A 27,036-nucleotide genomic window follows, 5' to 3' on the forward strand; every position below is an offset into this window, starting at 1 on the left:
CTGCGCATCCTCAGGATGTCTCCTCCTGAGCCCCATTCTCTTGCCCCAGCTGCAGCCCAGCCCTGCACACCCCACCTCGATGGGCACGAGCGTTGGCGGTACACCAGCTCGTCTGCACGAGAGGCACGTGGTTTGGAGTTTGAAGTAAGGCAACCCCCTCCCCCTCCTCCACTGGAGGATCTACCTGGCGGGGCATTTCCAAACCCTCTCTAGCAATATGCACACTCGTTCTTTACTGAGTCTTCACCCCAACCCCTACACCTCTGTTTTTCTGACTTGGTTGGAATCTGGGGGCTGAGGGATCCATGGGATACCTCGTGGTAACCAAACCAAGCCCCAGCCAGCCCTGCGTGAGGGCCGGGAGCGCCAGCAACTTTGATTATAGAAGACAAGACGGCAACAGGTAAACCTGAGAGCATCAGGACGGGTCTGGCTGCCGTCCACACTCTCCCTCGGGCCCCAGAGGTTCTCCTGGTCTCCACTTATGATCACAAGACTCACCCTCTTGTCAAGTGGGTCTCAGAGGGGCAGAGCTGAGAAGCAGGTGCCCAGACCCCCGCTGGAAGGCCAAGCTGAACACCACAGAGATGCAAGGGTCCCAGTGCCTGGCTCCTTGGGGCAGGAGAGGGCAGGGCACTGAGCCCCTCTCCAGGCCCCTGGTGAGTGGGCAGACTGGCTTCTTGCAGCCTGGAGGCAGGAGAGCTTGGAGTCATCCCCTCCCTGCCCACCTTGTGATTCCTGCCAGCATAGAAATTCCTGAGGCCAACGTCACCAAAGCTAAATTGAAATGTTTTGTTATTATTTCTTTTATCTTTCTTTTCCTTTTTACTTTTATTGATTTGATGAATCTTGAAATTGACTAGTTTCAATAAACCAAGTTAAAATATGGCCCAACCATTTAAGAAAACAACCATCTGAGACATGCAGGAAATTGTGAACATTTTGACCTGATTTCTCATTTCCTATTTGTGAATGATCAGACACACAGTCTCAGGGGTGTCTGAGTGGGCAAGGGGGTTTCTAGAGGCCCCTATAACCCCAGGAAGCCTTGTCATCGTCTGAGGGACTGGGAGACCACCCCCACCCGTGAGTGAGTGAGGCCCGGCCCTGAGGTTTGCTCCGACGACAACGTGGGGTGTGAAGAGCTGTTGGCCCCGCACAAGCTCCTTAGGCCCCTTGGGCAAGTCTTCTCTTTCAATCTCGGCAATGTCCTCTGGCCGCTGGAAGCAGGGCTCCATGTCACATCTGGGCCACGCGGGCACCTCTAGGACACTCAGGTGTTTCAGCAGAGATTGCAGATCCATCCTGGGCAGACCCCCAAGCCCCATCAGGACAGGGTAGCCCATTCGGTGGGCAGAGTCTTAAGGCAAGAGGTGCTCGGTGGCCTCAGGGAAGCCGAGCCAACCCCGTGTTCTCCCTGGCTGGAGGCTGGTGGCAAGAGCACCATGTTCACAAGAGCACTGCTGTCTCTTCCCTTGCTGGATTGAATCTGCAAATCCAAGGATGAATTTTGTGTGTGCGTTCAATAAAATCTTCTTGGAGAGAAGCTGGTATCCCTGTGTCCTGAGGAAGCTCTGCAGGGAGGGGACGCCTCGGGGAACCTCCGGCATCTGCGTTGTAGAGGTAGAGGGGGCCGTGGAGCAGTCAGGAAGGCTTTGACCCTGGCCTACCCCCAAGCCTGTTCCCATTCAGGCCTCTGAGGGGTCGGCTAGTCACAGTTGGGCATAGGCCTGCCGGGCCCCACACAGCACGGCTCCAGGTCACCAGTGATGTCAAAGGCACTTCTGCTCCAGGAAAGGACAAGTTCAAGGGGATACCTGGAACCACCTCTCATTAGCAAGAGCAGAGCCTGGGAAACTGCACCTCTCTTGGCTGTGTTGGAGAGGATACCTGGACCAAGCACCCAGAGTGGATGTTAAGACACACTGGCCCCACCCCCCACCCCCACCTGCCCATCATTCTGTCTGTGTCCCCCTCCCTGGTCTGTGCTTGAGAATTACAAGTTCTCAGAACTCTCAGGAACAAGAGAAGGACAAAAAAGAACCACCCAGCTTTTATACACTGGGGTTCCACCCAGAATGTCTTTTCTTAGGAATCTGCAAAAACACAGGTTTTCCAAATCTCTGACTTGATGAACTAATCAAGGCAGTGGCTTGGCTAAGCTCGTGGTACCAGATGTTTTCTCCCCGCCTTTCCCAGGAGCCATGGGGAAAGCTGGTCCCACCTCCTACAGGCTAAGGACCAAGCAAGCCCCTGGAGCCTAGTGTCCAGCCTCACCCTTCCCACCCCATCCCCTGGCCCCATCACCACATGGCTCCACCTCCCACTGATTCCTATGCCTCTGGAAGTTGGATGAGACCCCTGGGGGAGGTGGGTAAGGTCGACCTCCAATCAAGAAGTGGAAAGGGGTCTCCTGGTCTTGGCACAGGGGGCGCTGGCCTGGGAAACAGGAAAGACCAAAGGGCACATCTCCAGGTCAGGGACAAAGGGACTCTGAAGCTCAGAAGCCAGGCCCTCAGGTGCCTGTCAGAGATCCCAGCGTGGTGGCATCACCAGGGAAGGGGCCGGAAGCAAAGCGGCCAGCTCTTCCCCTCATCTGTGTCTGTCCACAGGACCAGCCCCGACACAGAGGCAGTGCCAATGTTTGCTGAGCACCTGCCTCAGGGAACAACCCTGAGGGCTTCCTGCACGTCCTCTCCTCGAATGTTCATCTTCGCAGCAACCGTTAGGGAGGCGACTGGTCTGCAGGTGAAGAAGCAACCTTGCTGGTGCGGGAGGAGCTGGAGAAGCACAAGGTGGGCAGGGAGGGTGGCTCCTCCATCCTCATCGCCCTCTCCCTTCCCGACTCCTAACAGGATGACCCAGGCAGCCCCACAGCAGACTGGACTGCAGCAAATCCCCGAGCCCCATCCTTCCCCATAGTCACCCACCATCCTCACAGCAGCCCTGCGAGGTAGGCCGGGGCTGCTTTCCGCGTTCTCCGAGTGACGGGCCCGCAGGAGGCAGACTGTGTGGGCCCAGACACCCCCTCGACTCCACCCCCAGCTCCTGCAGGTCTGCCCCGCAGTCCATATCCCAGACAGCGCCTGGCTCCAGCGCTGGACAGAGTCAAATCTCCCTCAAGGAGCATCTGTTTGGGGAACCGGGAGCTCACACGTTAACCTCTGGCTCCTGCCCCCCATCCCACTGATTTCCAGCTGTCTCCAGGCTGGGGGCAGCCTCTGGAGGTGGGAGGTGGGAGAAGCTGCCAGAGCTGGGCTCTGGTCCTTGGGCCAGCCCTGGCCTGGCCTCCAGGAGCACTCGTGGCCCTGGGCCGCCCCTGCCCCAGGACTGAGAAGGTCGCCTCCTCTGCCCAGCTGCTCCTCCATGGGGCCACCTGCACCCACTACACAACCACACGCACACACAAGGACAACATGCCCATGAGCCCCATCCCTAACACTCACACGGGTATCTGCAGATCAACAGTCCCAGCTACACACACACACACACACACACACACACACACACACACACCCCAAAACACATCCTGTGCACCCACAGGTGCTTCTCCCAGCACAGTCGTGCGTCTGCCGAGGCGAGACCTCGTGGCTGGACGGTGAATGTCCACAACCTCACAGGCCCCTCTCTGTTTCCCTGAGCGTGCCCCTTCCCCTCAGCCCAGCCTGGGGCAGGGGCAGGGGCTGGGGCTCCTGGCAAAGGGGACACTTGCCCAGCAGGTATCCTGAGCCCTGCAGCAGCTCTCCAGGGCTAAGAAGGGGTGAGCCTTTTCCCTGCAGGCTCCCAGAAGTGGCCTCCTTGGATCTCCAGGTAGAAATCGAGGCCCTCACAGGGGCTGGAGCTGCAGCCAGGTGGGCCTAGATGAGTCTCTCCTCGGGTGGCACCTTGAGGACGCTGTCCATCTCCAGCCGGGCTCCAGCCACCTCCTGCTGGCTCGGGCTGTAGGTGCCCTCCGACTGGCGGCGCTTTCTGGCCGCCAGGATCCCTGAGAGGAGGCCCAAGAGGAGGAGGAGGAGGCAGGCGCAGGCCGCAGGCACTGCCACCTCCAGCAGCGGGAACGGCAGCGGCAGTGGTAGGCCCTTCTGCAAGATACGCAGTAAGAGGCCTAAGATGGTGGAGGCGGGGAGACCCCCACCCCTCCACCCCGGGCCCTTCAGAGGAGAGGAAAAAAGCATCACTGGGTGGAGGCTTCCCAGAGAGCTAGTGAGAGACCTGGCCCCAGGGGTATGTGAACAAGTGCCTAGGAGCCACCTATCATAGCCACCGCAAGGGGATTCCTGTACAACCAAGGGCTTCTGGTAGAAGAGAAAAACACATTTATTGAATGCCCAGTGGGAGCTCAACACCGTACATGAGATTTCACGTACACCTTACAGTGATCGGATGAAGTGGGAGCAAGGCCGCCTGTGAGGACGGGAATCTTTGGTCTATTTTGTTCACCCGTGTATCCCCAAAACGCTGAGAGGAGAGCCTGCTCAGTAGGCACTCGGTAAGTATGAGAGGAGAACACGGAGGCTCTGCCCAGATCCCCCCAGACACACACAACTAGGGGCTGTCAAACCAGGACTGGCACTGCCCTCTGTCCACCCCTAACACCATGCCATGCCCAGCTCACATCACCATCCTGCAGTCTTGAATTCCAGCCAAAGGTCCTTCCTTCATCTGGCCAAGGTGGGCCTCAGTGCCCAGCCCTGCCACCCCCACCTCTCTCAATAGACACCCAAACTGAAGTGATGGAACTTGATCCTTCCCAATCCCAAAGGGCACTCTGGCTTTTTAAAGGTCTGTGGAGACCATGCCTAAGCCCCAAGTGGGAGGCATCTCAGGACCAGGGGGCCTGTGCAGGGCATGAGGTGGAGCAGGCTGACCTGGTTGATGGTGAGCTCAGAATCCCCCAGGGCCGGCCCCCACCCCCAGGAGACATACAGACCAGGCTGTGGGGGGCCCAGGAAAAACAACTCTTTCATTACAGACACCTGGATGCCCCATCAAAAGACTCTACAGACCTGGAGCTCTAACGCCCCCGAATCACAGATTTCCAGGGGCCCAGAGGCCCAGGGTCTCAGATTCATCAGCCCTCCCTCCGTCCCATGAGACCTCTCAGGCCACTGTGGTCTGGGTCCCAGTCTCAGCCCCCAGCCCTGAAGAAGGTGCCCAAGGCTGTAGAGAAAAATTCGCCCTAGTCCCGAACCAACCAGGGCAGGCCAGCCTCCAGCCTGGGGGAGCTGTAAAGCCATTTCCTCCCTAGGAGGAGGGCGGGAGGGGGAGCCAGAGGCTGTAAAGTTCAACTTGAAAGGAAACATTTCCCCAGAAACAGAGGGGATTGGGGTTTATGACCCGGCCGGCCAGAAGCCTGTGGAGATCAAGGTGCCTCCCCAGGCTTCGTGCCCCCGCCCCCGCCCCCGCCGCGCCCACTCTGGCTCACTTCTGCCTGGGCCAGCCGAGTCTGCTCTGCCCCTTTGAGGGGAGGGGGCCAGAGGGAAGTCCACTAGCAGGCCGCATGCTGGCCCCTATCTACTCACCCCCCCCTTCAGCTGAGCCTGCCTTCATGGCAGCCAAGCCTTCTCTGGCTCAGAGTCCTGGGCTCCCCAAATCTTCCGACTTTCCAATCCTGGCTCATAAACCACCAGAGATTACAGGCTCCTATATCCACCAACGTAAATCCCAGAATTCACTGTGGTCCCCAGAGGAATAGTGGGGGGGTCCCCAGGCTCCCCTCTGAGTGAACAGACCTCCTGTGCAGGGGTGTGGAAGGGCCCTGTCTCCTTGGCCTGCTACTCCCCACCCCGTGACAGGGCTGGTCCAGGAACAGCTCCACAGGCCCTGTACACACTCCCCCCACCCCCACACCATCATCTCACAAAGTCCAAAACAGGCCACCCTCCCCGTTGGCATCACTCACCACCACTTCGCAGAACTGGCCTGAGAACCTGGCACTGCAGATACATTCGTACACCCCATCGGCTGCCCGACAGGTGCCCCCATTCAAGCAGGGGTTGGCTTCACAGGGGATCTGACACCTGGGAGGCAGGGAAGAAGGTGGGGCTGAGAAAGCTGCTCCCTCCCAGGCTGCCTCTAGTTCCCCCAGCTCCTTTACCTCCTCAAACCCACCCCCACACCCTCCACACCCAGGCACCATTCACCCGCTGTCCCCAGCACTGTCCCGACCTGGCTGGGCCCTGCCAGGGGGACCTAAGTTGAGTACGACCCTCATTATGCAGCACACCCCTTCACCCCAGCACTCGTGACTGAGAATGACCCTCATTCCATCGAAAGCTCAGGGGAGCCTGTGTAAAGGCACCTGCCCAGGGATGCTGACTCCGTCTGGAGAGCCCAGAACCTCTATTTGCATAGTTTCCCCACGTGGTCCTGATGCTGAGTGTGGTGTTCTAAGAAACACCACTAGGCAACTACTCTCCAGCAGGTGTCTGGTAACAGGATGATGATCTTGGAAGCCCCAGAAGGAAAGATCTCAGGTGACAGAGGTGGAGTGTCTGGCGCAGTGATGACAGTAAGGGCTGAGAAGGTGAGCAAGGATCCACACCCCACTTCACCCGTCCTGGTTGGAGGAGATCCGGAGGCTCACCCCCTGCCTTTGGATCTGTACTCTCCACACTCCCCAGCCCACCTCCCAGGCTTATGGAGCCCAGACCCACCTCTGCCCAGCAAAGCTCTCCTGGCAGCTGCAGTTGGCCCCCTGGGGCCCCTCCTCACACTGGCCGCCATTGAGACAGGTGATGTTCAGGCTGCACCCCTCTGGGGGGACAGGCAACCTGAGAGAAAGCACAGGGGCTGCACTGGGGTCAGGACACACGGGACCGGGCCCACCCCCACGCCCTGTGGGTCACTCAGGCGCCCTGAGCCTTCTGCACTGTCATCCGAGGCATTCAGGGCCACCCCCGACAGACCCTGCTGGAAGTCACAGAAGCGGTGTCTCGGGTGGAAGGGGTGGGACAGTGGGCTGGCACTCTACTCTCCAGCCCCACCCCCAGCAAGGTGCACCACAGCTAGACCCTGGCAGAGCCTTGGAGGCTCAGAGACCTCTGAGGAGCTGATGAAAGGTAAGGACCCTCCCGGGGTAAGAGCAGGCTCCTGGACATAAAGCCTGACCTTCTTTGCAGGGAGAAGGGGAGTCAGACCTCTGCCAGACACCCTTTGATAAGCTTGGCTCGGAAAGAGCTGGAAGTCATAGCCCAACTGAATAAGTGAAGCGGCCAAGGCTCCGACCATCTTTCTCTGCCCCTGTCCCATGGGACTCAGGGAGGGGGGAGATGTCCGTGGTGGGCAGCTCCGCAGGAGAGCCTCTTAAGTTTTCTTCCAACACTAGCTCTGGTTCCCCCACCCCCACTCCCAGACGACAGCTTTGTTTATCTCAAATTTAATTCACCTGGGTATCCTGTATTTTATCTGGCAACGCTAGGGGGCTGTTGTTCCCAAGTTACAGATCACAGCGAGGTGGCTCAGAGAAGGGACGGGGCTGGCCGATGGAACCAGCGCTTCCATAGTCGGGCTTCCAGTCTAGTCTGTCCCATCCACCGCCCCCGGGGGCCTCCTTTCCACTCCTCACCCCTCGGACCCAGGCCACCCCGGCCGGCCGAGCGCACCTGCAACGCGGGCCTGCGAAGCCAGGCGGGCAGCGGCACTCGAAGCGACCGTCTGGGTGCGCGTGGCAGCGGCCGCGGGCGCAGGGCGCCGAGCGACACGGGTCGGCGCGGTCCTCGCAGCGCGGGCCCTCCCAGCCCGGGCCGCAGGCGCAGACGAAGGCGTCGAAGAGGTCGCGGCAGGCGCTGCCGTGCAGGCAGGGCGAGGGCACACACACGGGAGCGCCGCGGCAGCCGAGGCGCGGGTCGGGCGCTCCGGGCAAGGCCGAGAAGGGCTCGCGGGAGCCGGGGGCTGCGCCGGGCCGCGGGCGCGCCAGGGGTAGCGGGTGGCCGCCGAGCGCCACGCGGCCCAGGCAGCCCGTGAAGTTCTCGGCCAGCAGGACGCGCGCGGCGCCCGGGCCGCGCAGGAAGTCCAGGTCGCCGGCCAGGCCGCGCAGCGACACCGGCGTCTCCGCGCCGTCCAGCCACAGCAGCCAGCGCGACGCGGCAGCCGCGGGCTGCTCCATGGCCAGGCGCACCTGGTGCCAGGCGCCGTCGGCCACCTGCGGCCCGGGCGCTGGCAGCACCGCGCCGGGCAAACCGGGGCCGCTGCGCACGCCGGCCTCCAGCGAGCCGTTGCGAACCGCCAGCCACACGGCGGCCCGGCCGTCCTCAGCGCGCAACAGCCCGGCCCCGGAGTCGCGCGTGCGGAAGACCAGCGAGAGGCCGCTGAGCTCGCTGCCCGATGACGTGTTGTGCCCGCTGAATTCCACCGGGGGTCCCTCGCGGAACGTGGCCTCAGCCACACCTGCCGGGGAGAGCGTGGAAGGATGGCCTGTCGGCCCCTACCCCAACCCAAGCACACCTGGGTGATGTGGCGACCAGTCGCCGCCTGCTACCCGCCTCCCCCCAACCCCCGCTTTTTGAGTGTGGGGGCACACCCAACCACCTAGGATCTAATCCCAGGAAGTGTTCCCCGTACCTCACAGAACTCTCTTACCTCCAGAGAACCAACTCGGGGCACCCACCCTGCCCTCCAGGTCACAAACCAGGCAATAACACCCCCTCAAAATCTGTCCACTCCTCTCCTTAGTGAAGCTGCCCAGTGCCATCACTGTGGCTCGCTCTTCACTGCAATCCTTTAAACTGTCTTTTAAAAATGCTGAGCATGGTCTTCTGCCAGCCCTCCCATGGCTCCCCACTGCCCTTGGCAGAATGTCCCAAGCTGCCTGGCCTAGCATTCAAGGACCTCAGCAACCCCAATACCTGTACTGGTGTTTCAGTTCTTAAAAACCTCACAGGCCTTTGCACATGCTTTGCCCCCTTCCTGAAATGTCGCTCCCTGTGCCCAAGGTCTTATTTGCCCTTGAAAACCTAGCAAGTGCTCTCCTCCTCCAGAGAGCCTGTCCTCTGGGTGCGGTGGGCTGGGGCTGCTGCCATCCTGTCCACTGTCCCTGAGCCCTGAGGCAGGGGACGGATCTAACCCAGCTTGGGTGTCCAGCATGTGGGCTGCCCAGGGCAGGCACTCACAGACAAAGCCATCAGGGACCTCCTCACAGGTGGCAGGTGGGAGACAGGGCTGGCCAGGACACCACAGCTGCTGGGCACACGTGGGCCCGGTGAAGTTGGCAAGGCAGGTGCAGTGGAAGTCATTCCAGGTGATGAGGCAAGTCCCACCATTGAGACAGGGCTCAGGCTGCAGGAGAATTGGGACAGGGACTGGCTCAGGCCTGGGGCTGGCATCACCCCACCATAAACATCCCTACAGTGGCTCTTCACTAGATGGATACATTACCTCCTCACAGACAAATAGAAAAGTAACTAGCATTCCCATGTTACAGATGAGGAAACTGAGGCTCAGAAGATACCACTTGCCTGAGTCACCAAGGCAGTAAACAGAGGAGCCCAAGCTCACACCCAGGCTAGTCCAATTCAAGGGCTGGTGCTTTGTTCATGACCCTGGGTGTCCCTATCCACCAAACAACTCCTGCAGAAAGTCTTGGGCCGTCCTCTGCCCAGGCCAGGTGTCTGTCTCAGCCTACAACTGAGAGGGGAGGTATGGGGACTACCAGAGGGCAAGATCAGCTTGCTGGAAAAGAAATGAAAGCGAACCCTGCTCTGTCTTCAGCCTTGGAACCGTGGGCAGGCGCTCCACCTCCTCGTGCTACCCTGATCAGTAGAAGGACATGCTGACTCCCAGAGATGCAGGGTAGATCCTGGAAAAAGGACCCACCCCTTCCTCTTGGCACTCACATTGCATGTGTCCTCAGAGACGCAGCCCACGGTGAGGTTCCAGGACTGCCCGTAGCCGGGCACGCTGGGCAGGCTGGAATTCCCCAGCAGTGGTAGAAAGAAGGGGAGGTTGAGGTCGTTGAGTCGCAGGTCCTGCATGCAGCCTCGGAAGGGCCCACCCCAGGGCTCGGCGTCAGCAGGGAGGAGCCTGCCGCCCACGTGTACCTGCTGCCCCACACCCTGCAGCTGATCAGGCCCGAAGCTGAGTGTCACCAGGTGGCGGAGCCCGTCATCCCAGCGCCCCGGGAGCACCAGAGCAGGACTGCCCAGCACCTCCGCCCGGATCTGGCCCTCGCTCAGGAACACTGTCAGGCCAGCGGCGGAATCGTTGGTGAGCTGGAACAGAAGGCCAGCAGGTTCCCGAGTGCGGAGGAGGAAGGACACGGTGAGGTTGGGGCCTGGCAGCTGGTCGAGTAGGAAGGAGGCAGAGCTCAGGGTGCCCCCCAAGCCAAAGGTGGCAGCAGGAACCTCTGCAGGGAGAGAGGGTGCCAGGCGTGAGGCCTGCAGGCCAGGGCAGGCACAGCCGCTGCCCTGGGACCCACCTGGCCCATGCCTCACCATCGGCACACGTGGGACCACTGTAGGGCCGGGGGCAGTCACAATGGAAGTGAGTCCACAGGTCCACGCAGACCCCTCCGTGGGCACAAGGCGGAGGCTGGCACTGCTCCTGGTGCCGGCAGCCCAGGAGGACGTTCTCGCCAAGGTCCTCGGGCAGCAGGAGATGCCCGTCCACCTGCACATCCTGGAGGCAGCCCGCAAAGGCCACGCCGCCCAGCTGGGTGGAGCGGGACCCTGCAGGCGCTGGGGCTGGGGCAGCTGTGGGAGGCACGGCCACGGCTCTGGAGGCCACACAGAGGCGGGCAGGACAGCCTTCGTGCCAGAGCCACAATTCCAGGACCCCCAGGCGGAGCGTCACTTCCGCGCGGTGCCAGTGGCCATCATCGAGAGGTGGTTCCAGCAGCCTCAGGACGAGCACATTCTTGCCGTGGCTCCAGAGCGTGGCCTGAAGCCTGGCCTCCACCAGCGCCAGCTCCACACTGCCTTGAGTGTCAGAGCATGTGGCCAAGGCACCCACACGTATCGTGGTACGAAACCTCAGGGCCAGACCTAGGGAGCTGCCAGCTGGCACCGAGGCCCATACGGGGTTCCCAGCCACCAGGGAGAATGTAGTATTCTGGCCACAGAAAGGTCCATGGGTACCAGGTGGGCAGCGGCAGGTGTAATTGTGAACCCCTGACTCGAAGGTAGGGACACAGGTGGCAGTCAGTGGGCAAGTGTGGCCCTGGCAGCCGGTGAGTGGCACAGAACAGGCCGGTCCACCCCAGGCCTCGGGGCACCCACAGATGTAGCCCGCCACGGTGTCTTCACAGGTCCCACCATGGAGGCAGGGCTCCGATAGGCATTCGTCCAGGTCTTCCTGACACATCGGGCCTTCGGGAGAGACCAGGCCAAGGCTCAGCACCAAGGCCAGAACCACAGTCCTGACCCAGAGCCTACCTGCCTCTTGGGACAAGGAGCTCAGTATCCATCAACCGAACCCATTCCCAATTCTCAAAGGACACGGAATGGGATGTCCTCTTGGAAGTCCCCAGAGGCTGGAATCCAGGATGCTCCTTCTGTTCCCACATCTGTGAGTCTCCAGGCCCTGTGGAGTCCATCCCCTGCATGCTCACCAGTACCCGCTCTCCTCCCACTTTGCCTCCCCGGACTCACAAACTCTAAGGGCCACAGTCTAGTATCTTCTAGTTTGCCAGTCTTCAGAACCCCCTCCATCATCCATCTCTATGGGCAGCCAGAGATCTAATAACACATGACCTGGCCCAGTTCCTCTGCTGTGTAAGGTCCCATCACTCACCCTGGCACTCAAGATCCCTCATGACCTGGATGCTACCAGGCATTCAGATGTCAACCCGCCTCCCTACAGACCTTGAGCTGCCTGTCCCTCCAAGCATTTCCTGGGAAGTTCTGCCTCTGGGGTTTTGCTCACACTGCTCCCTCTGCTTGGGGTGCCTCATTCTCCCTAACCCTGCCTTTCAAACTCCTACTCATCCAGCAAAGCCCAAATTCAGATGGCCAGTCCTCTAGGAGGCCTTCTCTGACCCTCAACAACAAGCTACTGTGTCCCTCCCAACTCCTTGCCCACTCCCAAGCACAGTTCCCAGAACCCTGGATTGAAAATATCTGTTTACACAGTTGAGATCTCCTCCAGAGGCCTGGGTATGTCCTTGGTGCCCAGCAAAGGACATGGCATGGCCCTTGTGAACAGAGCGATGAAATGGAAGAGGGAGCGGGAGTGGGTGTATGCATCTGTGGCACTGGAGCAGGCCCTGGCTCTAACGCCACCCCCGTCCCTCTGCCCTAGGGCACTCGCCCTGGCTGTGAGGTCACCCTCCCCTCCAGGAGCCCCCAGGTCAGGTACTCTGGCCCCAGCATGGATCTAGAGGCCACAGTCCCACCCCTGCTCAGCCACAGCCTCCACATAACCACTAAGGCCAGACCTGCCCATGTATCCCAGCCAGGGGGAACCCAAACCTTAGAGAAGCCAGCAGGATTTGAATCCTGGCCCCAGTCAGCCCACAAACACCACCACCACCTTCCGGGGACGGCCGGCCCCACCACCCCACCTTCCCCTGCCTGAGGCCCCTACCCTGCCTACCTGCCAGGAGCCACAACACCTGCAGGAGGGTCCCCAGAGCCTGCAGCCCCATTGCATGTCCCCACAGATGGGCTGAGAGTGGCGGGCAGGCACCGAGGCTGGGGAGCCGTGCTCCCCGCCTGGCCAGTCGCCTCCTCCTTCAGCGCAAACTCAGGAATGCCAGGCACTGGCCTCCCCCACGCCCAGCACAGCCCAAAGGGAGGATGGCAAGGAGCCCAGCCCCACAGCCGGGGTTCCCCCTCCCGGGCCCTGACCTCAGAGGGCTGACCTCCCTGTCACCCATCAGCTGAGCTCAGCGTGGGGAGGAGCTGGGCTTCTGCTGACCCTACTGAACCTGGGGGATGATACGCCCATGCGAGAGCCCCTCCAGCTTCCTCTGTAAGATGGGGGGGTCAGAGCCCAAGCTCAGGGGGCCCTGCTGAGGAGGAGCACAGTGCAGAGAGAGCTCTGCAGAGCAGGGCATGCTGCCGTGGGCCCACTGTGTGCCAGGCACCCACGAGGCCACTGCCTCTGGGGCAGGACTCAGGGAACCCCAGCCGTGGAGGGGAGGCAGGAGATGGGCCTTCAGGGTGCCCAGGGGTGCTGGCCACCCAGGAGAGGGAGGCTGAATCCCAGCATGTGCGTGTGGGCGAGGGTGGAAGGGACGGCGGTGATCGCCCCCTCCTTCCCCTGGGCCAGGGAGCGGGTGCCCAGGAACCGTGCCAGGGAGAGGAGGCCCTGCATTCTGAGCAGGAATGCGGGCAGGCATGGGGGAGGCCCCACAGGCATTCCGGAGGAGCAGGGACGCTCGGGCTCATCAGTGTCCGTAGGGAAGTATGTCTGTGTATCTGTGTGTCCACTGTACCCGAGGCAGGGAGAGGCCTCTGTAGGCCAAGCTCCCGCCCACCCTTCTCCAGACACTGTCCCCCAGCTTTCCATAACACGCCCCCCACCCTCCACCCACACACCGCCCTGCTGCTTGCACCTCCTCTGTCCCGGCAGAACTGCCCTGTCCTCCCCGCAGGCCCTCAGCCTCTGCCCAGCCCTTCGATATCAGGTGTCTAGAGCTCTCTCTGCCCATCACCCCACACTTCCTCCCGGACAACCTTGGCCGCCTCTAACCCCAACTGCCAGGATGACACTCCTGACCCCCAGTCTCAGGTCCCTGTCCTGGGCCACAGACCCCGGATCACCAGCCCCCCACCCAGACTCCTTCCCATGGGTGCTCCACAGACTCAGGCTGGACGACTGAACCCACCATCCTCTATCCAGTGCCACCCAGGGCAGAAACTCAGCCCGCGTCTCTGACACCTCCCACTCACGCCTGGAATAACCCTCAGGACCTGGAGCATGCCCCTCATAAGTATTTCTCAACCTCCACTCCAAACCATTTTCCCTCCACTCCCACCCTCTAAGCCCAGGTCGCAGCTCAGCCCTCTCTCCTGTTGTCTGGGCCACCGCACCTAACTCCTCCCTAATGTCCTTAAGCCCATCAACCCAGCCTCCACACATCAGCCAGAAGGAATCTCCTTGCCCCAGGCCCACCAACTCTGACCTGGCCCTGCCCCCGTGCCCACCCGACCCCGGGCACCTGTGTAGCCATCTGGACAGTGGCACTGGAAGCCATTGGGCAGGTCCTGGCAGAGGCCTCCACTGAGGCACGGCCGTGAGGCACACTCGTCCACATCCTCGCCACAGTCATCCCCTGCAAGAGGCCCAGCTGTGGTTCCCTCGGCCCCCTCAGAGCCCGCCTGGAACTGGAAAGGGCCCATTTTTACGGCTAGGGAGACTGAGACCAGAGAGAAATGCTTGAACCCAGCTCCAGCATCCCTCCCCTGCATCTGGACACCACAGACCTGCTTCCCTGGAAGTAGGGCAGGGGGCTCACCCTCAAAGCCCGGAGGGCAGTGGCACACGAAGCCAGCAGCCTGGCGAAAGCTGAAGTCACCTGGGAAAGTGGCCTGGACACCCCCATAGAGGGTCGGATCCGAGCGCTGTAGGCACTGGCCCCCATGCTGGCAGGGGCCCACCGCACATTCGTCCTCATCCACCTCACACCGCTCACCACTGTAGCCTAAGGACACACACATGGGCATCAGGTCACACGGGGCCACCAAGCAGCACTCCTCCACTGCTGCCAGGCCCGCCAGGGCCAGGCTGAGACAGCAACTCGGAACACCAATCCGGATACTCTGAGGCAGGGGCACACTGAGGGGACAGGAGTGACCAGGACAGCCTTCACCAGCATCATGTGACTAATATCACTAGTATTTCTAGTCTCACTGAGCACTCTGCTCCTGCAGGGCCCTGTGCCAAGGCTTCATGGGCTTTCCTCATTTACTCTCCTCACAACGGGCTTCCCAGGTGGCTCAGTGGTAAACAATCCGCCTGCCAAGCCAGAGACCTGGGTTCGATCCCGAGAAAGTTCCCCTGGAGAAGGAAATGGCAACGGATGCCAGTATTCTTGCTGGGATAATCCCATGGACAGAGGAGCCCGGCAGGCTACAGTCCACGGGGTCGCAAAGAGTCAGACAGGACTGCGCGAGCAGGCAGCAGCAGCGGCGGCGACGGCTCCCAGCAGCCCAAGAGCAAATGCTATGATCAGCCCTGCTTCGCAGATCGGGAAACTGAGGCCCAGAGAAGCTGCAGTCACGTGCACGCACTCTGCACCAGCGCACACCCGCACTGGCATCCCAGGCCGGCCCGCCGCAGCCTGTGCGTCCGCCCCCTGGGAGAGCGAGCGCGCACGCGCACATACCTGGCCAGCAGAGGCAGCGGAAGCTCCCGAGGCCCTCGAGGCAGGACGCGTTGTTCGCGCAGGGCTCCGACGCGCACTCCAGCACCTCCAGCTCGCAGCGCTCGCCCTCGTAGCCCGTGTCCGCGCAGTCGCACCGGAACCTGAAGGGGGCGCGCGGCCCAAACTGAGCACGTGCCCGAGCCCCCAGCCCCCTGCTTCCACCTCACCCCGCCTCGCGCCTCACCTACCCCCGCGCCGGCCCACCGCGCAGCCTCCCCGCCCGGGGGCACGGCCTCCCGCTCACCCGTTGACCAGGTCGCGGCACAGGCCCCCGTTTGCGCACGGCTGGCTCTGGCACTCGTCCAGGTCCAGCTGGCAGCTGGCGCCCCCGTAGCCCGGCGCGCACACGCAGCGGTAGGAGCCCACGCCGTCCAGGCACGAGCCCCCGTGCAGGCAGGGCGCCGAGGCGCACTCGTCCACCTCCATCTTGCAGGTCACGCCTGGACAGGGCCCGAGACAGACGGACAGCTGCACGCCCAGAGGGAGAGCGGAAGAAGCCGAGCCAGGCTGACCCCAGACCCACTCCAGACAGTGTGACCAGCAGCGGAATGTCAGGATCCGGAGAGGATCCGTTGGTCCGTCTTTCCAGAGCAGGTGTTTGTTGCGCAAGCAATGGCGGTGGGATGGAAACTACACAGACCTCCCTGCCCGCTAGAGCTCACCGCAGTCTAGCCCGGGACACGGGGGATTAGTCAATATTACATAAATGAGGATTGATTTTTTATTTTGATAAGCGCTATTGTGGGTACGTGCTAGATCCTGTGACGGCAAGAGTCGGGGTCTTAGCCTGGGGAATCGAGAAAGATGAGAGGGCATTCGCTAGACTAGGATAAGGGGTTGTGCGGGCAGTTGGATTCCAGGGAGACTGTTGGTGAAGACCCATCGGAAGCAAACGGGAGAGTGGAGAAGGTGGGGCAAGAAGGGGGGTGGTGACAGGCCTTGGGGGCCAAGTAACACGACCCGACCTTATCCTAAAAGTTTTAAGCGGCTGACTTACACGATCCTTTCCACATTTTAGAAGGCTCGCTCCGCTGGCTTTTTGTGGAGGGTGTAAGGAGGGACCCCAGCAAGGAGAGGCACTCCCCAGTGAAAGATGCTGAACCAAGGTAACCAGCTCCTTCGGTTTTCCCTGTACCGTCTTGCTTTTTTTTTTTTTTAATTTATTTTTTTAATTGAAGGATAATTGCTTTGCAGAATTGTGTTGGTTTCTGCCAAACTACCATCTTGCTTTTAAAACTGAAAGTCCTGTGTCCTGGGAACCCTCTCAGTCCTGGATAAAATTATATCAGTTGGGAGACTTTTGCGGGAGGGGCTGTAGTGCTGAAGGGAGATGGAGGAGCTCAGAGGTTGGAAACATGCTGCCGTAGTTCATCGTGGAGCCCACTTGCCATCGAACACTCCAGTGGCCATGCCTCTGCTCCCTCAGTGGGATTGGTCATAGGGGGCCGGGGACCCAGCTGACTCCAGCTGGAACCTTCCCCCGTTCCTGGCTCAGTGAGCACAAAACAGAGCCCCTCCTTCCTGTGACCCAGCCCCACTCCCACCCTCTGTGCCAGGGGGAGCCAGGCCCAGGCCGCCTGGAATCCCAACCTCCCCCGCCTGGCTCAGAGCGGAAGGAGGAGGAAATGAATCACAGCAGATGCTGCCCCCACTCACATCCACAGCTCACCCAGAAAGCGTTACCCAAAGCGTCAGCACTGAACATCCAGGCACGCACACACCTGCTGGCACCCCCCACACCCAGACGGTTCCCACAAATGTATTCAGGGAGCCCAGACACCCATGGATGCTGGCAGAGACAGAGGCCTTTTGCATGACCTCCTCACACGTCCAAAACTAATCTGTCCAGACACTTACAGTCTCACGTGATGAGAAAGGTACACAGAACCCACTTCTGAAGTTCATTTTCATCTGTGTGCCTAGATGTCTCTCCATGATACAGCCCCTCTCCTGGAGCCCAGCCCCTCAGTCTGTATGCCTAACTCTGAGTGACCTCAAACTGTCCTCTGCAGTCAGAGGGAGTCTTCTGAATTCAGGAACCCAGAGTGTCCACACTGCAGGCTCCCTGCTGCCCTAAACCCAGCCTCACTCCCAGACCTGTCCCAGCTGTGCCCTCCTTCCCGACTTGCAGGCAGTTGCTCCAGGTTGTTCTCAATTTGGAGCCTGGATGGGACTGGGACAGGGACATACTCTGGAGGAGGGAACTGTCCCCCTCAAGACAGCAGAGATCCCTGGAAGTACATCTACATTACAGTTTGAGCAAGACCACCAATGTGTCTGTGGGAGCTGGGGGGGGTTGCTACTCACAGGGGTGGGGGGTCCACATGACAACCTGAACCTTACCAGGGGTGTTCATGCTCTCCAAGCATCAGATGAGCCACCAAATGACTGGTCTGGAGTGAATCAATCCTGGAAATACTGTCTAGACGCACCCTCATTAAAGCCAAACCAGGCCTATCTGCACTCTAGTCCCAGAGATGCCTGAAGGGTGTCTCCACCCCCAGCATCACCTGAACCCCACAAGGGACTGAAATAACATTTGTCTAGTGCCTGTTCTGTGCCAGGCACTGTGCTAGCTCTCACTCATCCACATTCTCATCCAGAGCTGCCAAGGTAGCCTGAGAAGCATCAGTTCCACAGCATGACCAAGAGTGGGTACACCCCAGAACTGCCAGGGTGCCTAGAGGCAGTCTCTATGCTAAGGCCAAAGCCAAATTCACGATCTGACAACTCTTGAGTCGCTGACAGGGCCGACATTACACATGCCTCCCGGGACAGCTGGGGCCATTACCTTCATAGCCAAGGGGGCAGTGGCACTCGTAGCGATCGGCCAGGTTGCGGCAAGTGGCCCCGTGGTGGCAGGGCCGGGACGCGCACTCGTCGATGTCCAGCTCACAGTGTGGACCCTGGAATCCGGGCACACAGTAGCAGCGGAAGTCATCGGGCCCTGGGCCCTGGGGCACACACAGAGCACCGTGGTGGCATGGCTGACTGGCACAGCCCCGGGGCTCCACGGGCAGGCAGGTGTAGCCAGCATTCTCTGTAGCCTGGCATTCGGTCCCTGGAGCACACGGGTCTGAGGCGCAGGCGCCCGGGGTCTCCGAAGGCACCGTCCCTGCAGAGAGAGGAGACTGGCTGGGCAGGGTGGGCAGGGGCTACTGGGACACCCCTCTCCCCACACCCAGGCCCATCCCCAGACCTAGAGTTGGTGAGCAGCGGAGGTCGTTGGGACTCAGGAGAGAGGGCCAGGGGGTCTACAGACAAAGTCCCAACAGGCACGCAGATCTGGGAATGGTTTGGGGAGTGTCTCCTCTGTAAAGGAGGACCCAGGCTGCCTGACTCCGCAGGCAGGATTAGTGAGCAGACGGCCCCTGACCCTGTGAGCTATGTGCTCCAGGGCCCACACATCCCCGCAGTACCCCTTGCAGGCAGGCACCACTTTACAGGAGAGCAGGTCCAGGCTCAAGTGTGAGAGTGAGGTCTCTGGCCTGAGTCCTGGCGCAGCCTTCAAGGTCCATCCACGTGCTCCAGCCCCACCTGGGAAGGGGTCCCTGGCCTCCCACTGCCCACTCCGCCACTCCCGCTGAGGGTCTGGTAATTCCATCCCTACGTGAAACTGGAGATGGAGGACTTCAAAGGCCCCTCTCCCCGCTCCACCCCTCTTCTCCTCCCAGAACTTCTCGCCGAATCCGCCATCAGTAAATGTGAGCGGCTGGGCTGGCCGCGGTCACAGGGTACAGGGCAGGTAGTGAGATGTGCTGACCAAACTGCCGGCTCCAGCCACTGGACGTCTCCGCGAGGCAGAGCTCCCTCTGTTAGAGGGTCACCTCCTGATCTGCGGCCCGCTTCCTCCCACCCTCCTTTGCTATGAGCCTGTCAGTGTCAAGCTGGTGTAAGAACTTAGAAGCTGTGAAGTCAGAGAGACCTGGGTTCAAACCCCAGTTCAAAACAAGCTGTGAGACCTCGGGCAAGTCGTTTCTCCTACTGAGGGATGATAATGGTACGTGCCTGGTAGGATGAGAGAGGATTGAAAGCCTTGGGACGGCAGTCTAGTGCCCACACGTGCAAAGAACTCCGTAAGTGATGGGAGGAGGGGAGCGGCCCCCAAGAAGGAGGCACACCCCCGCCCCCCGCTCCCCGCCCCCCCGCACCTGGTGCTCCAAGGTGCCCCACCCCCACCCAGGTTGTCATCCAGACACTAACCAGGCCCCAGCACAGCTTCGAGCCCTGTGCCTCCCCTCCCCTCCCCAGCGAAGACCCCCAGATAAGGCTCGACAGCCTCTCAGGCGTCATCTACATTCCAGCAGGCAGGGCGGTCCACCGGCAGGGAGACAGAGGTACCAGCCAATGATCCAGGGAGAAGACCCGCTGTCAGCCCCACCCCCGGCTCCCAAAGCACATGGTACAATTCAGCACGGGCTCACTCCTGGAGAGTCTCACTAAGGGGGTTGGGGCAAGCACCCACCCAGGGCCGGGCGTGTGGCAAGGGGGACAGAAGGTCTGAAACACTGTCCGGCCAAGACCACCTGGGGCGCTGAGGTTCACAGGCCCTCTCTGCCCACAGCCACACTCTCCCAAGCCTGGTCTCATGGGTGAGGACAGGGAGCATCTGGGCCTCTGGGAGGGGCTTATGGGCAGCTTGCCTTTCTTTTTTCCGCCCTGAGCCATGATGGCTCAGAGTACAGAGTCTAGTACAGAGCCTAGTCCCCCAGGGCTAAATAGTCTGAAGAGGGGGAGAGGATGCTGTGATGGGCATCAGACCAGCTTGTGTGAACAGTGGGGTGTGAGCAGTGCCCACCTTGTGGGTGTTGTGAGGAGCCACTGAGGGCACATGAGGGAAGCCCTGCTGGGCACTGGTGAGCCTTCAGTGAGAACTCTGCCCATTCTGATCGAGGTACACCCTCAGGAGGATCAGCACAGTAACCACAGCTCCCACTGTGAAGAGCCCTGGCTCTTGGATCCTGTGCCAACAGGCCCTTCATTTAATCCCGACAAGGTGCCACTCCTCATGTGTGTAACCCAAGGGTTTTTTTTGTTGTTGTTATTTAGTCACTCAGTTGTGCCCAACTCTTGCAACCCCGTGGACTGTATCCTGCCAGGCTCCTCTTTCCATGGGATTTCCCAGGCAAGAATACTGGAGTGGGTAGCCATTTCCTTCTCTAGGGGATCTTTCCCACCCAGGGATCGAACGCCAGGGATCGAATCCCCCACATTGGCCAAGCAGATTCTTTACCGCTGAGCCACCAGGAAAGCATGACCCTCCTAAGGGATCCCACCTCAATCTGGAGCTTTGCCTCCCGATTCAGAACCCTCTATTTCAGAGGAGACTGGAGAGACAGCGCCTGGGGGGACAGGGAAGGTGCTCTGTCACTGAAGGAGGAGGTGGCCCCAGGAGACAGAGCCCAGCCCCACTGAAGAAGGAGTTTTCCTGCAGGCAGAGAGGGAGGGAGCCCTCTGTCCCAGGAGGCAGGCAGTGGTGCGGCAGTCTGCACCAGAGGGACAGCCATCTCTCTTGTGTAATCTCCGTTTTCACATTTACCTTAGGGGGTAGACGGTGCTATCATTCCTTTTTCACAGTTGAGGAAAGTGACGCTCAGAGATAAGCGACTTCACAGTTTCCCAAGAGGGTCTGGAATCCAAACCCAGGTCTCACTGCTCCAGAGCCTCCACCCTGGGGGGTTCCAGCATCACCCCAGGGCCTGTATTAAGAATACAGATGCTTGGGCCCCTCTCCAGACCCAGAGATGCAGAACTGTTGGGTTCCAGGGTCCAAGAATCTTCACTGAAGCATGCTCCCTGGGGAGTTCTTTGCACACTGAGGCCTGGGAACAAGCACTGACCTTGGGCTCTCTACCTCCAGGGAGCCAGCCCAGGAGGCCAGGCTCACCCAGGGCTGAGGGGAGGAGAGGTGAGGATGGCGGTCAGAGGAGGGGCCTTCCTGGTCTGGCTGGAGGGGCGTGGCCTGTTGCCAGGGTGACGAGGGGCCTGTGCTTATCTTTACAAATCCCTCCTGACCTCTCAGGCTGCCTGGGACGACCTGGCCAGGGAAGGATTAACGGACACTCACCCCTCCCCTCGGACCTGCTGCCCTGCCCTGGAAGGCCCAGAACCCACCTCCCGGAAAGGAATTTTCTTCGTGCAAAGGACAGGATTATAGTAACAGGAAGCATTTCGTGAGTGCATTTGTAGCTGTGCTACGTGTCTTACATCTATTATCACATTATTGAGTTTGATTCAAACTGGAAAGGATGGGGGCCATTAAGAAAACTTCTGTTTAACTTGCCCAGGATCATCCCTCAAAAAACTAAGCAGCAGATCATTTCCAGACTTGTGAGAAGTCCACGTCTCCCAATGCTTCTGAAACTCCCATCCTGCAAACTCTAAATTGCCACCCACGTATTGTCACTTTAGAGCATTCTAGCCCAGCCTCCCCCAGGCACTGAAAGAGACTCGAGACTCAGAAGTTTTGCCTAAGAGTGCAGTTTCCAATATCAGTCTGGGCGCACTGGGCAATTTTCTCTGTCCATCCTGAACCTAGCTGCTAGCAATCCCAGGGGACTTCAGGCCTTGCTCGGTGTCTAGTAATGCCTACATTATGCGCACTTGTAACAGGCCTAGTGAGAACTGCCAACAACTAATGAGAAGTGTTTGCTGAAGGTGGGTTTTGTGAAGCTTCTCATCTTGACAAGGCAAAAAAGAGAATATATCTAAGAAGCCACCCCAGATTCCTTAAGATATGCTTCTAGGGGAAAAACTATCCATCTAGTAGCATGAGGCCCCAAGGGCAGGGCTGAAAACAGTGCAGCGCAACTGAGACAGAGCCATCGGGAAAGGGCTAAATGACTCTAACAAGGGAGGAGAGTCTGGGATAGTCTTTTACAAGAATGTTTATCTCCTGAGGTTAAAAGGCAGCATTCTGATAATCCCAAGAATAGCCCTCACGGATCCACTGCCTGTCCTTTGCCTGCATTGGCAAATCCCAGTGTTTCCAAACCATGATCTCAGAGGGCTGGGGCCATGGAGGAAGGCACTTTCTGGAAGGAGGGTGAGGCCAAGCAGATGGGGTTCCCGGCCTGCCACCCCAACAGGCCACTTTTAACTGTTAGTAGCCTCTGGCTTCTGTCTAAAATTTGCTTTGAAACGGGGTTCTACCCCAAACCTAAGTTAGAGAACCACTGCATTTTCTTGCTGAATTCTTATAGCAGCTCTCAGCATGAGCTGGTTTGCTGCCTTTACAGAAGCACAGAGAAGAGAGGTGACTGTACATAGACTAGTCCCATAGGCCGCTGTGAAATACTGGCCCCGCCACACACAAGGTGTGACTCTGGGCAGGTTACTGACCCTCTCGGGGCCTTGCTTTCCTCCTATGTAAACTGGGGGTATCAGAGTTGACCTCACTCTGTTGTAAGAATTAAATTCTATCATGCTAGCCCAGTAGCCTTGGACTGCAAGGAGATTAAACCAGTCCATCCTTAAGGAAATCAACTGAATATTCACTGGAAGGACTGATGCTGATGCTAAAGTTCCAATACTTTGGCCACCTGAGGTGGAGAGCTGACTCACTGGAAACGACCCTGATGCTGGGAAAGATTGAAGGCAGGAGGAGAAGGGGGCAGCAGAGGATGAGATGGTTGGATGGCACCACTGACTCAATGGACATGAATTTGAGCAAACTTGGGGAGAAGGACAGAGGAGCCTGGCGTGCTGCAGTCCAGGGGGCCACAGAGAGTTGGACATGATTTAGCAACTGAACAACAACAAAAGTCCAGTAGCAAGTGCCTGCCACATAAAGGCTGGTGTATTATTTATTTATTATCTTTACATGGGGCGAACAGTGACTATCCAACAAATCTTGAGGTTAGGGTGCTGGTGTGTGGCTCCTTCTCCCCACCTCTGTCTTCCAGGTCCACACCCAGCTCGGGCTGGAGGAGGAGCTAGGTTCAGGGGCTGGACTCCCACCCCTTTGTCAGCCGGGCTCCCTGGGTGTGCAGGCGGCAGGGAGGGAGGGATGTGAGAGCCCGACATGCCCCACTGTGCTCCAAGATGCCTGGCGCTCTCCTAGCAACCAGCCAGGCTTTTGTGGCTGAGTGGGCCCAGACGGCTGAGGGGCCCCACTCAGGGCCTGGCAGGGGTGGGCGGCAGAGCCAGGGGCCCAGGGCCTCCAGAACCCCATCCCCTCTGGAATGGAAATTACTTTTCAAGTGATATCATCTCCCTCCCCTCCTGGCAGTCAGGCCCTGGGGTCCTGGTCTCCAGAAATATTCATGCCCATAGCACCCCCACCCAAGCTTTCTGGGGACCCCCAGGGAGGGGGCTCCCAGTGCTGAAATCGCAGGGGGAAAGGCCGGCCCTGGGGATCCCAGCAGGGCTAGGTGGGAGTGTGTGTGTGCATCAGCATCCATTCCCTTCTGCAGCACCATCTACTCAGTGTTGACTCTGCCACAGGGTTCATGTGAAGGCACATTAGCACGTGAATGCACACCCATGTGTGTCACGTACGGGTGGGTGTGTGGGCTCAAGTGCATGTGTGCTGGGTCTACATGTGCCTGTGGACACCTGTCCATACGGTGGTGTGTGCCCTGGTGCATGCCACCTGACTGCTGCTGTGGGGTGTGTGCATGTGCCTGCACATGTGTGGCTTGTGTGTGCACGTGTGTGTGCAGGTGCATGTGTGCATGTGTGTGATCTATGTGTGTGCACTGTCGGGTTGGGGACAGACACCAGATCCCCAGACCAGGACTCCGTGCCCCTCGTGTAGAGAGCAGGCCCCCGGCTCCTCTTCGATTTGCCTCGGGGCCCAGCTGATAAGCCCCCATCCCTCCCTTCGCCTCAGTTTCCTCCCCAAGGGCCCTGCGGAGGGGAGACAAAGGTTTTGTGAGCCAGGCCCTGTTAAGAGGCTGAAGAAGGTCACAGGTAGGGACCTGGGGGGCCACTGGCTCCACACCCTGGGACTCTGAGGAGATGGGGGTTCCCCAAGCGGCTGCAGAGGCCAGGCTACCCTCCTGCGCAAGGCTTCCCAGGCCTGGCTCCGTAGCTATAGTGACCAAGACAAAGCGTCCCCAGACCCCCCAGGAAGAATTCCAGCCCGCGCACACGTGAATCCACTTGGACAAAAGCAAAAACCTTGGTGAACAAAGTCTGGCTTCACAAAGCCCTTTCAGCTTGATCTGGGAATGCCAAGAGTGTGGGGGGCAACAGTGCCCAGCCACCCCCCAGGGACCCTGGAGCATCCCCAGCCCTGTCCTTCTCACACACACACACACACACACACACACACACACCCATGAAAGCGAGGCAGGCAGAAACCCTGGGTCTCTTTCCCTCTTCTCCACCGCAATCCACTGGGCTGGGGTCTGTGGCCCCCACCCCATGTCCATATGTCGAGAGCAGAGACACAGTTCATCTCACTCGATAACTTATGCCCCACAACTCACACTGGGATACAGCCTATCACACCCACAGAAACTCAGACACAGCTCCTGGCTTGCGTGGGACAGTTGTCCCACCTCACAACTTAAATGCACCCACAACCCACAGTCCTCAACCTGCACACAGATCACATCAGACCCCCCAGACTCGGGCCTCACAGGCAGAACACCCCAGCCCAACGCCCCCCACCCCCCACCTTACAGGGTACAACAGCCCACCCGTTACCCAGACCACAGGGACCACAGCTGGCCAAGATCCCCCACAGAAAGTCCCCCTGGACGGCACAAGCTCCAGCGCCCCAGAGCAGTGCACCTCTGTGCACCCCACCGTCGGGCCTGGCACCCACATGGACAGCCCCACGGGCCTGGGGTGTCTGCTCTGCGGACAGACCTAGCCCTTGGCCCCCCAAGCCTGGGACCCCAACTCACCAACCGGTAGGGCGAGGACTGGGGCCCTGTGCAGCAGCAGCAGCAGCAGCAGGAGAGTGGCCGAGGGCCTGGGGTCCCGGGTCCCAGGCCAGGCCAGCGCCATGGCAGCGCTCTGCTCGGCGGCTGTGGGAACAGGCGGCCAGGCTGGCTCCACACCCCCTTCTCCCTCCAACCAGCACTAATGCCGTGGACAGAGGCCCGGCCCCTCCCGCCCGCCCCTCCCCCTCCTCCCCCTCCTCCCCCACCCCCGCCCTCCCCGCGGCTCCACCTTGAGCAGAGTTCTAGAGGAGGGGTCTGAGCCACCCCTCTCCCCCAGCCCCAGGCTCCAGACGCCAGATGAGGCCTCAGGGGCCCCCGTGGGTCCGACCTCATCTTAGGGCCCACCCCTCTCTCCCTCCTGAACTGCGCCCCCCCCCCACCGCCTTATCCTCCCACCTCTCAGGTCCTGCTGCCTCAGCCTCCCAGAGACGTTTCTGTTCTGGGGGCTGTTCTCACCAGAGGATCCAGCTACTCCCAAATCCTCCCAGCGACCCCACCCTTCCCCCTCCCCGTCGTCTCTCAGCTCCCCCCGCCAGCCTGGCCAAGCTCCCCTCCCAGACCTCTTCTCTGCTGGAAGCCGCAGCCCCTACCACTCAGCCTGGTCCTCCCGACCCGCTCCCTCCCAGGGCTCCCTCCTCCCGTGAAGGTGCCCACCTCCTCCCCAGCCCCCTCCCCGCTGCCGCTGAAGCCCCCCTCCCCACATTCAGTCCACCACCAACTCCTGGCAGCTCTTCCTCCTGTGTCCCTTGGTCCCTCCCACCCCTTCTCTGCACTCCCACACTGCCGCACACAGCCCCTCTCACCTCAGCCCCCAGGCTAAGGCCCCCATTCTCACCACCCCCTCACCAGACAAACTGAGTCTCTCCTACTTCTCCCCTTTGCCTAGAACTTCGCCTTTGCTGTTTATGACTCCAGGAGCCTCCCTACAGTCCAAGGCAGCCCTTTACCGCGGCTCTAAACAGCAAGCTTTCCCCGTTCTACTGCTGGGAAGTCCTCTTGTTGTCTAACCTTGCAGTCTCCTGCTGCACTTGATGTTTGCTTACTCCAGGCTGGAGAAGGGAATAGTATTTATTTGCGTGGAGAAGGAGGAGTTCTTGCGAGGACCTGGACCCAGGAATCTAGGTCATTTCAAAGGCACTACAACATCAAAACGCAGCCCATTCTTCTGCCCTCAGCTGCGGTGAAAGGAGAATCCCCTCATTGAAAGGACTTCCTGAAATGAGCAGCTGGCCCCTGCCAACTCATCCCTCATGCCCCAGTTCAGTGACCATGGACTCGGGCCACCCAGGCCCTCTGCTGGGCTCTGTATGTGTCCCTGACACCCCGAGGGCAGAGTCTGGTGAGACAGACCTGAGTAATTGATGGAGCTCCAGGCTGCGTGGGAGGGATGGGCAATGGTCCGCAGCCATTCTGGGAAAGGAGGTGAGTGTCACGCAGGTCATGGGCAGCGGTGGCTTTGCTGTCCTTCAGCGTCAGGAAGTGCTCAGAGAGGGAACGGAAGGCCTGGATGGGTCCTTATCCAATCCCTGCCCCATCCCCACCCTCTGGTCTTAGTCCTTATGGGGTGGAGGTTACTCCTCAGTTTTTACAAGTGTTAGTTGCTCAGTCCTGTCCGACTCTTTGTGACTCCATACATTGTAGCCCGCCAGGCTTCCCTGTCCAAGGGATTCGCCAGGCAAGAATACTGGAGTGGGTTGCCATTTCCTCCTCCAGGGGATCTTCCTGACCCAGGGATTGAACCTGGGTCTCCTGCATTGCAGGCGGATTCTTTACCATCTGAGCCACCAGGGAAGCCCTGGTTTCTGGAGCTCCCCACCAACATCACCTTTAATTCTC

At 59.9% G+C, this 27,036-nt stretch overlaps 2 protein-coding genes and 1 long non-coding RNA gene across 3 annotated transcripts in view; 2 read left to right on the plus strand and 1 right to left on the minus strand.

Annotated features, from left to right (window-relative positions):
- The window catches only part of DENND1A (DENN domain containing 1A), a 537,858-nt gene extending 536,312 nt beyond the window's left edge, over positions 1–1,546 (plus strand). The window contains exon 25 of the mRNA XM_081588650.1: positions 50–1,546. Coding sequence (XP_081444776.1) covers positions 50–143 — 94 coding nt within the window. The 3' untranslated portion in view covers positions 144–1,546. The remainder of the gene's footprint in view (positions 1–49) is intronic.
- CRB2 (crumbs cell polarity complex component 2) lies at positions 791–25,264 on the minus strand. Its single transcript, XM_081588649.1, has 13 exons — positions 25,162–25,264; positions 18,096–18,419; positions 15,549–15,744; positions 15,266–15,405; positions 14,396–14,581; positions 14,099–14,212; positions 10,431–11,303; positions 9,834–10,342; positions 9,111–9,276; positions 7,605–8,388; positions 6,657–6,773; positions 5,903–6,020; positions 791–4,082 (listed from the first exon to the last, which is right to left on the minus strand). Exons 1-13 carry the CDS (start codon positions 25,262–25,264, stop codon positions 3,858–3,860), a joined length of 3,855 nt encoding a protein of 1,284 aa, XP_081444775.1. The 3' UTR covers positions 791–3,857.
- On the plus strand, positions 15,238–16,597 carry LOC145545067 (uncharacterized). The gene is made up of 2 exons (XR_014081848.1): positions 15,238–15,898; positions 16,323–16,597. It is a non-coding gene; the product is annotated as an uncharacterized LOC145545067 (long non-coding RNA).
- Positions 25,265–27,036: the final 1,772 nt, after the last annotated feature.

This window comes from Giraffa tippelskirchi, chromosome 4 (assembly GCF_054371585.1).
Source record: "Giraffa tippelskirchi isolate mGirTip1 chromosome 4, T2T-mGirTip1v1.2.pri, whole genome shotgun sequence".
NCBI lineage: Eukaryota > Metazoa > Chordata > Mammalia > Artiodactyla > Giraffidae > Giraffa > Giraffa tippelskirchi.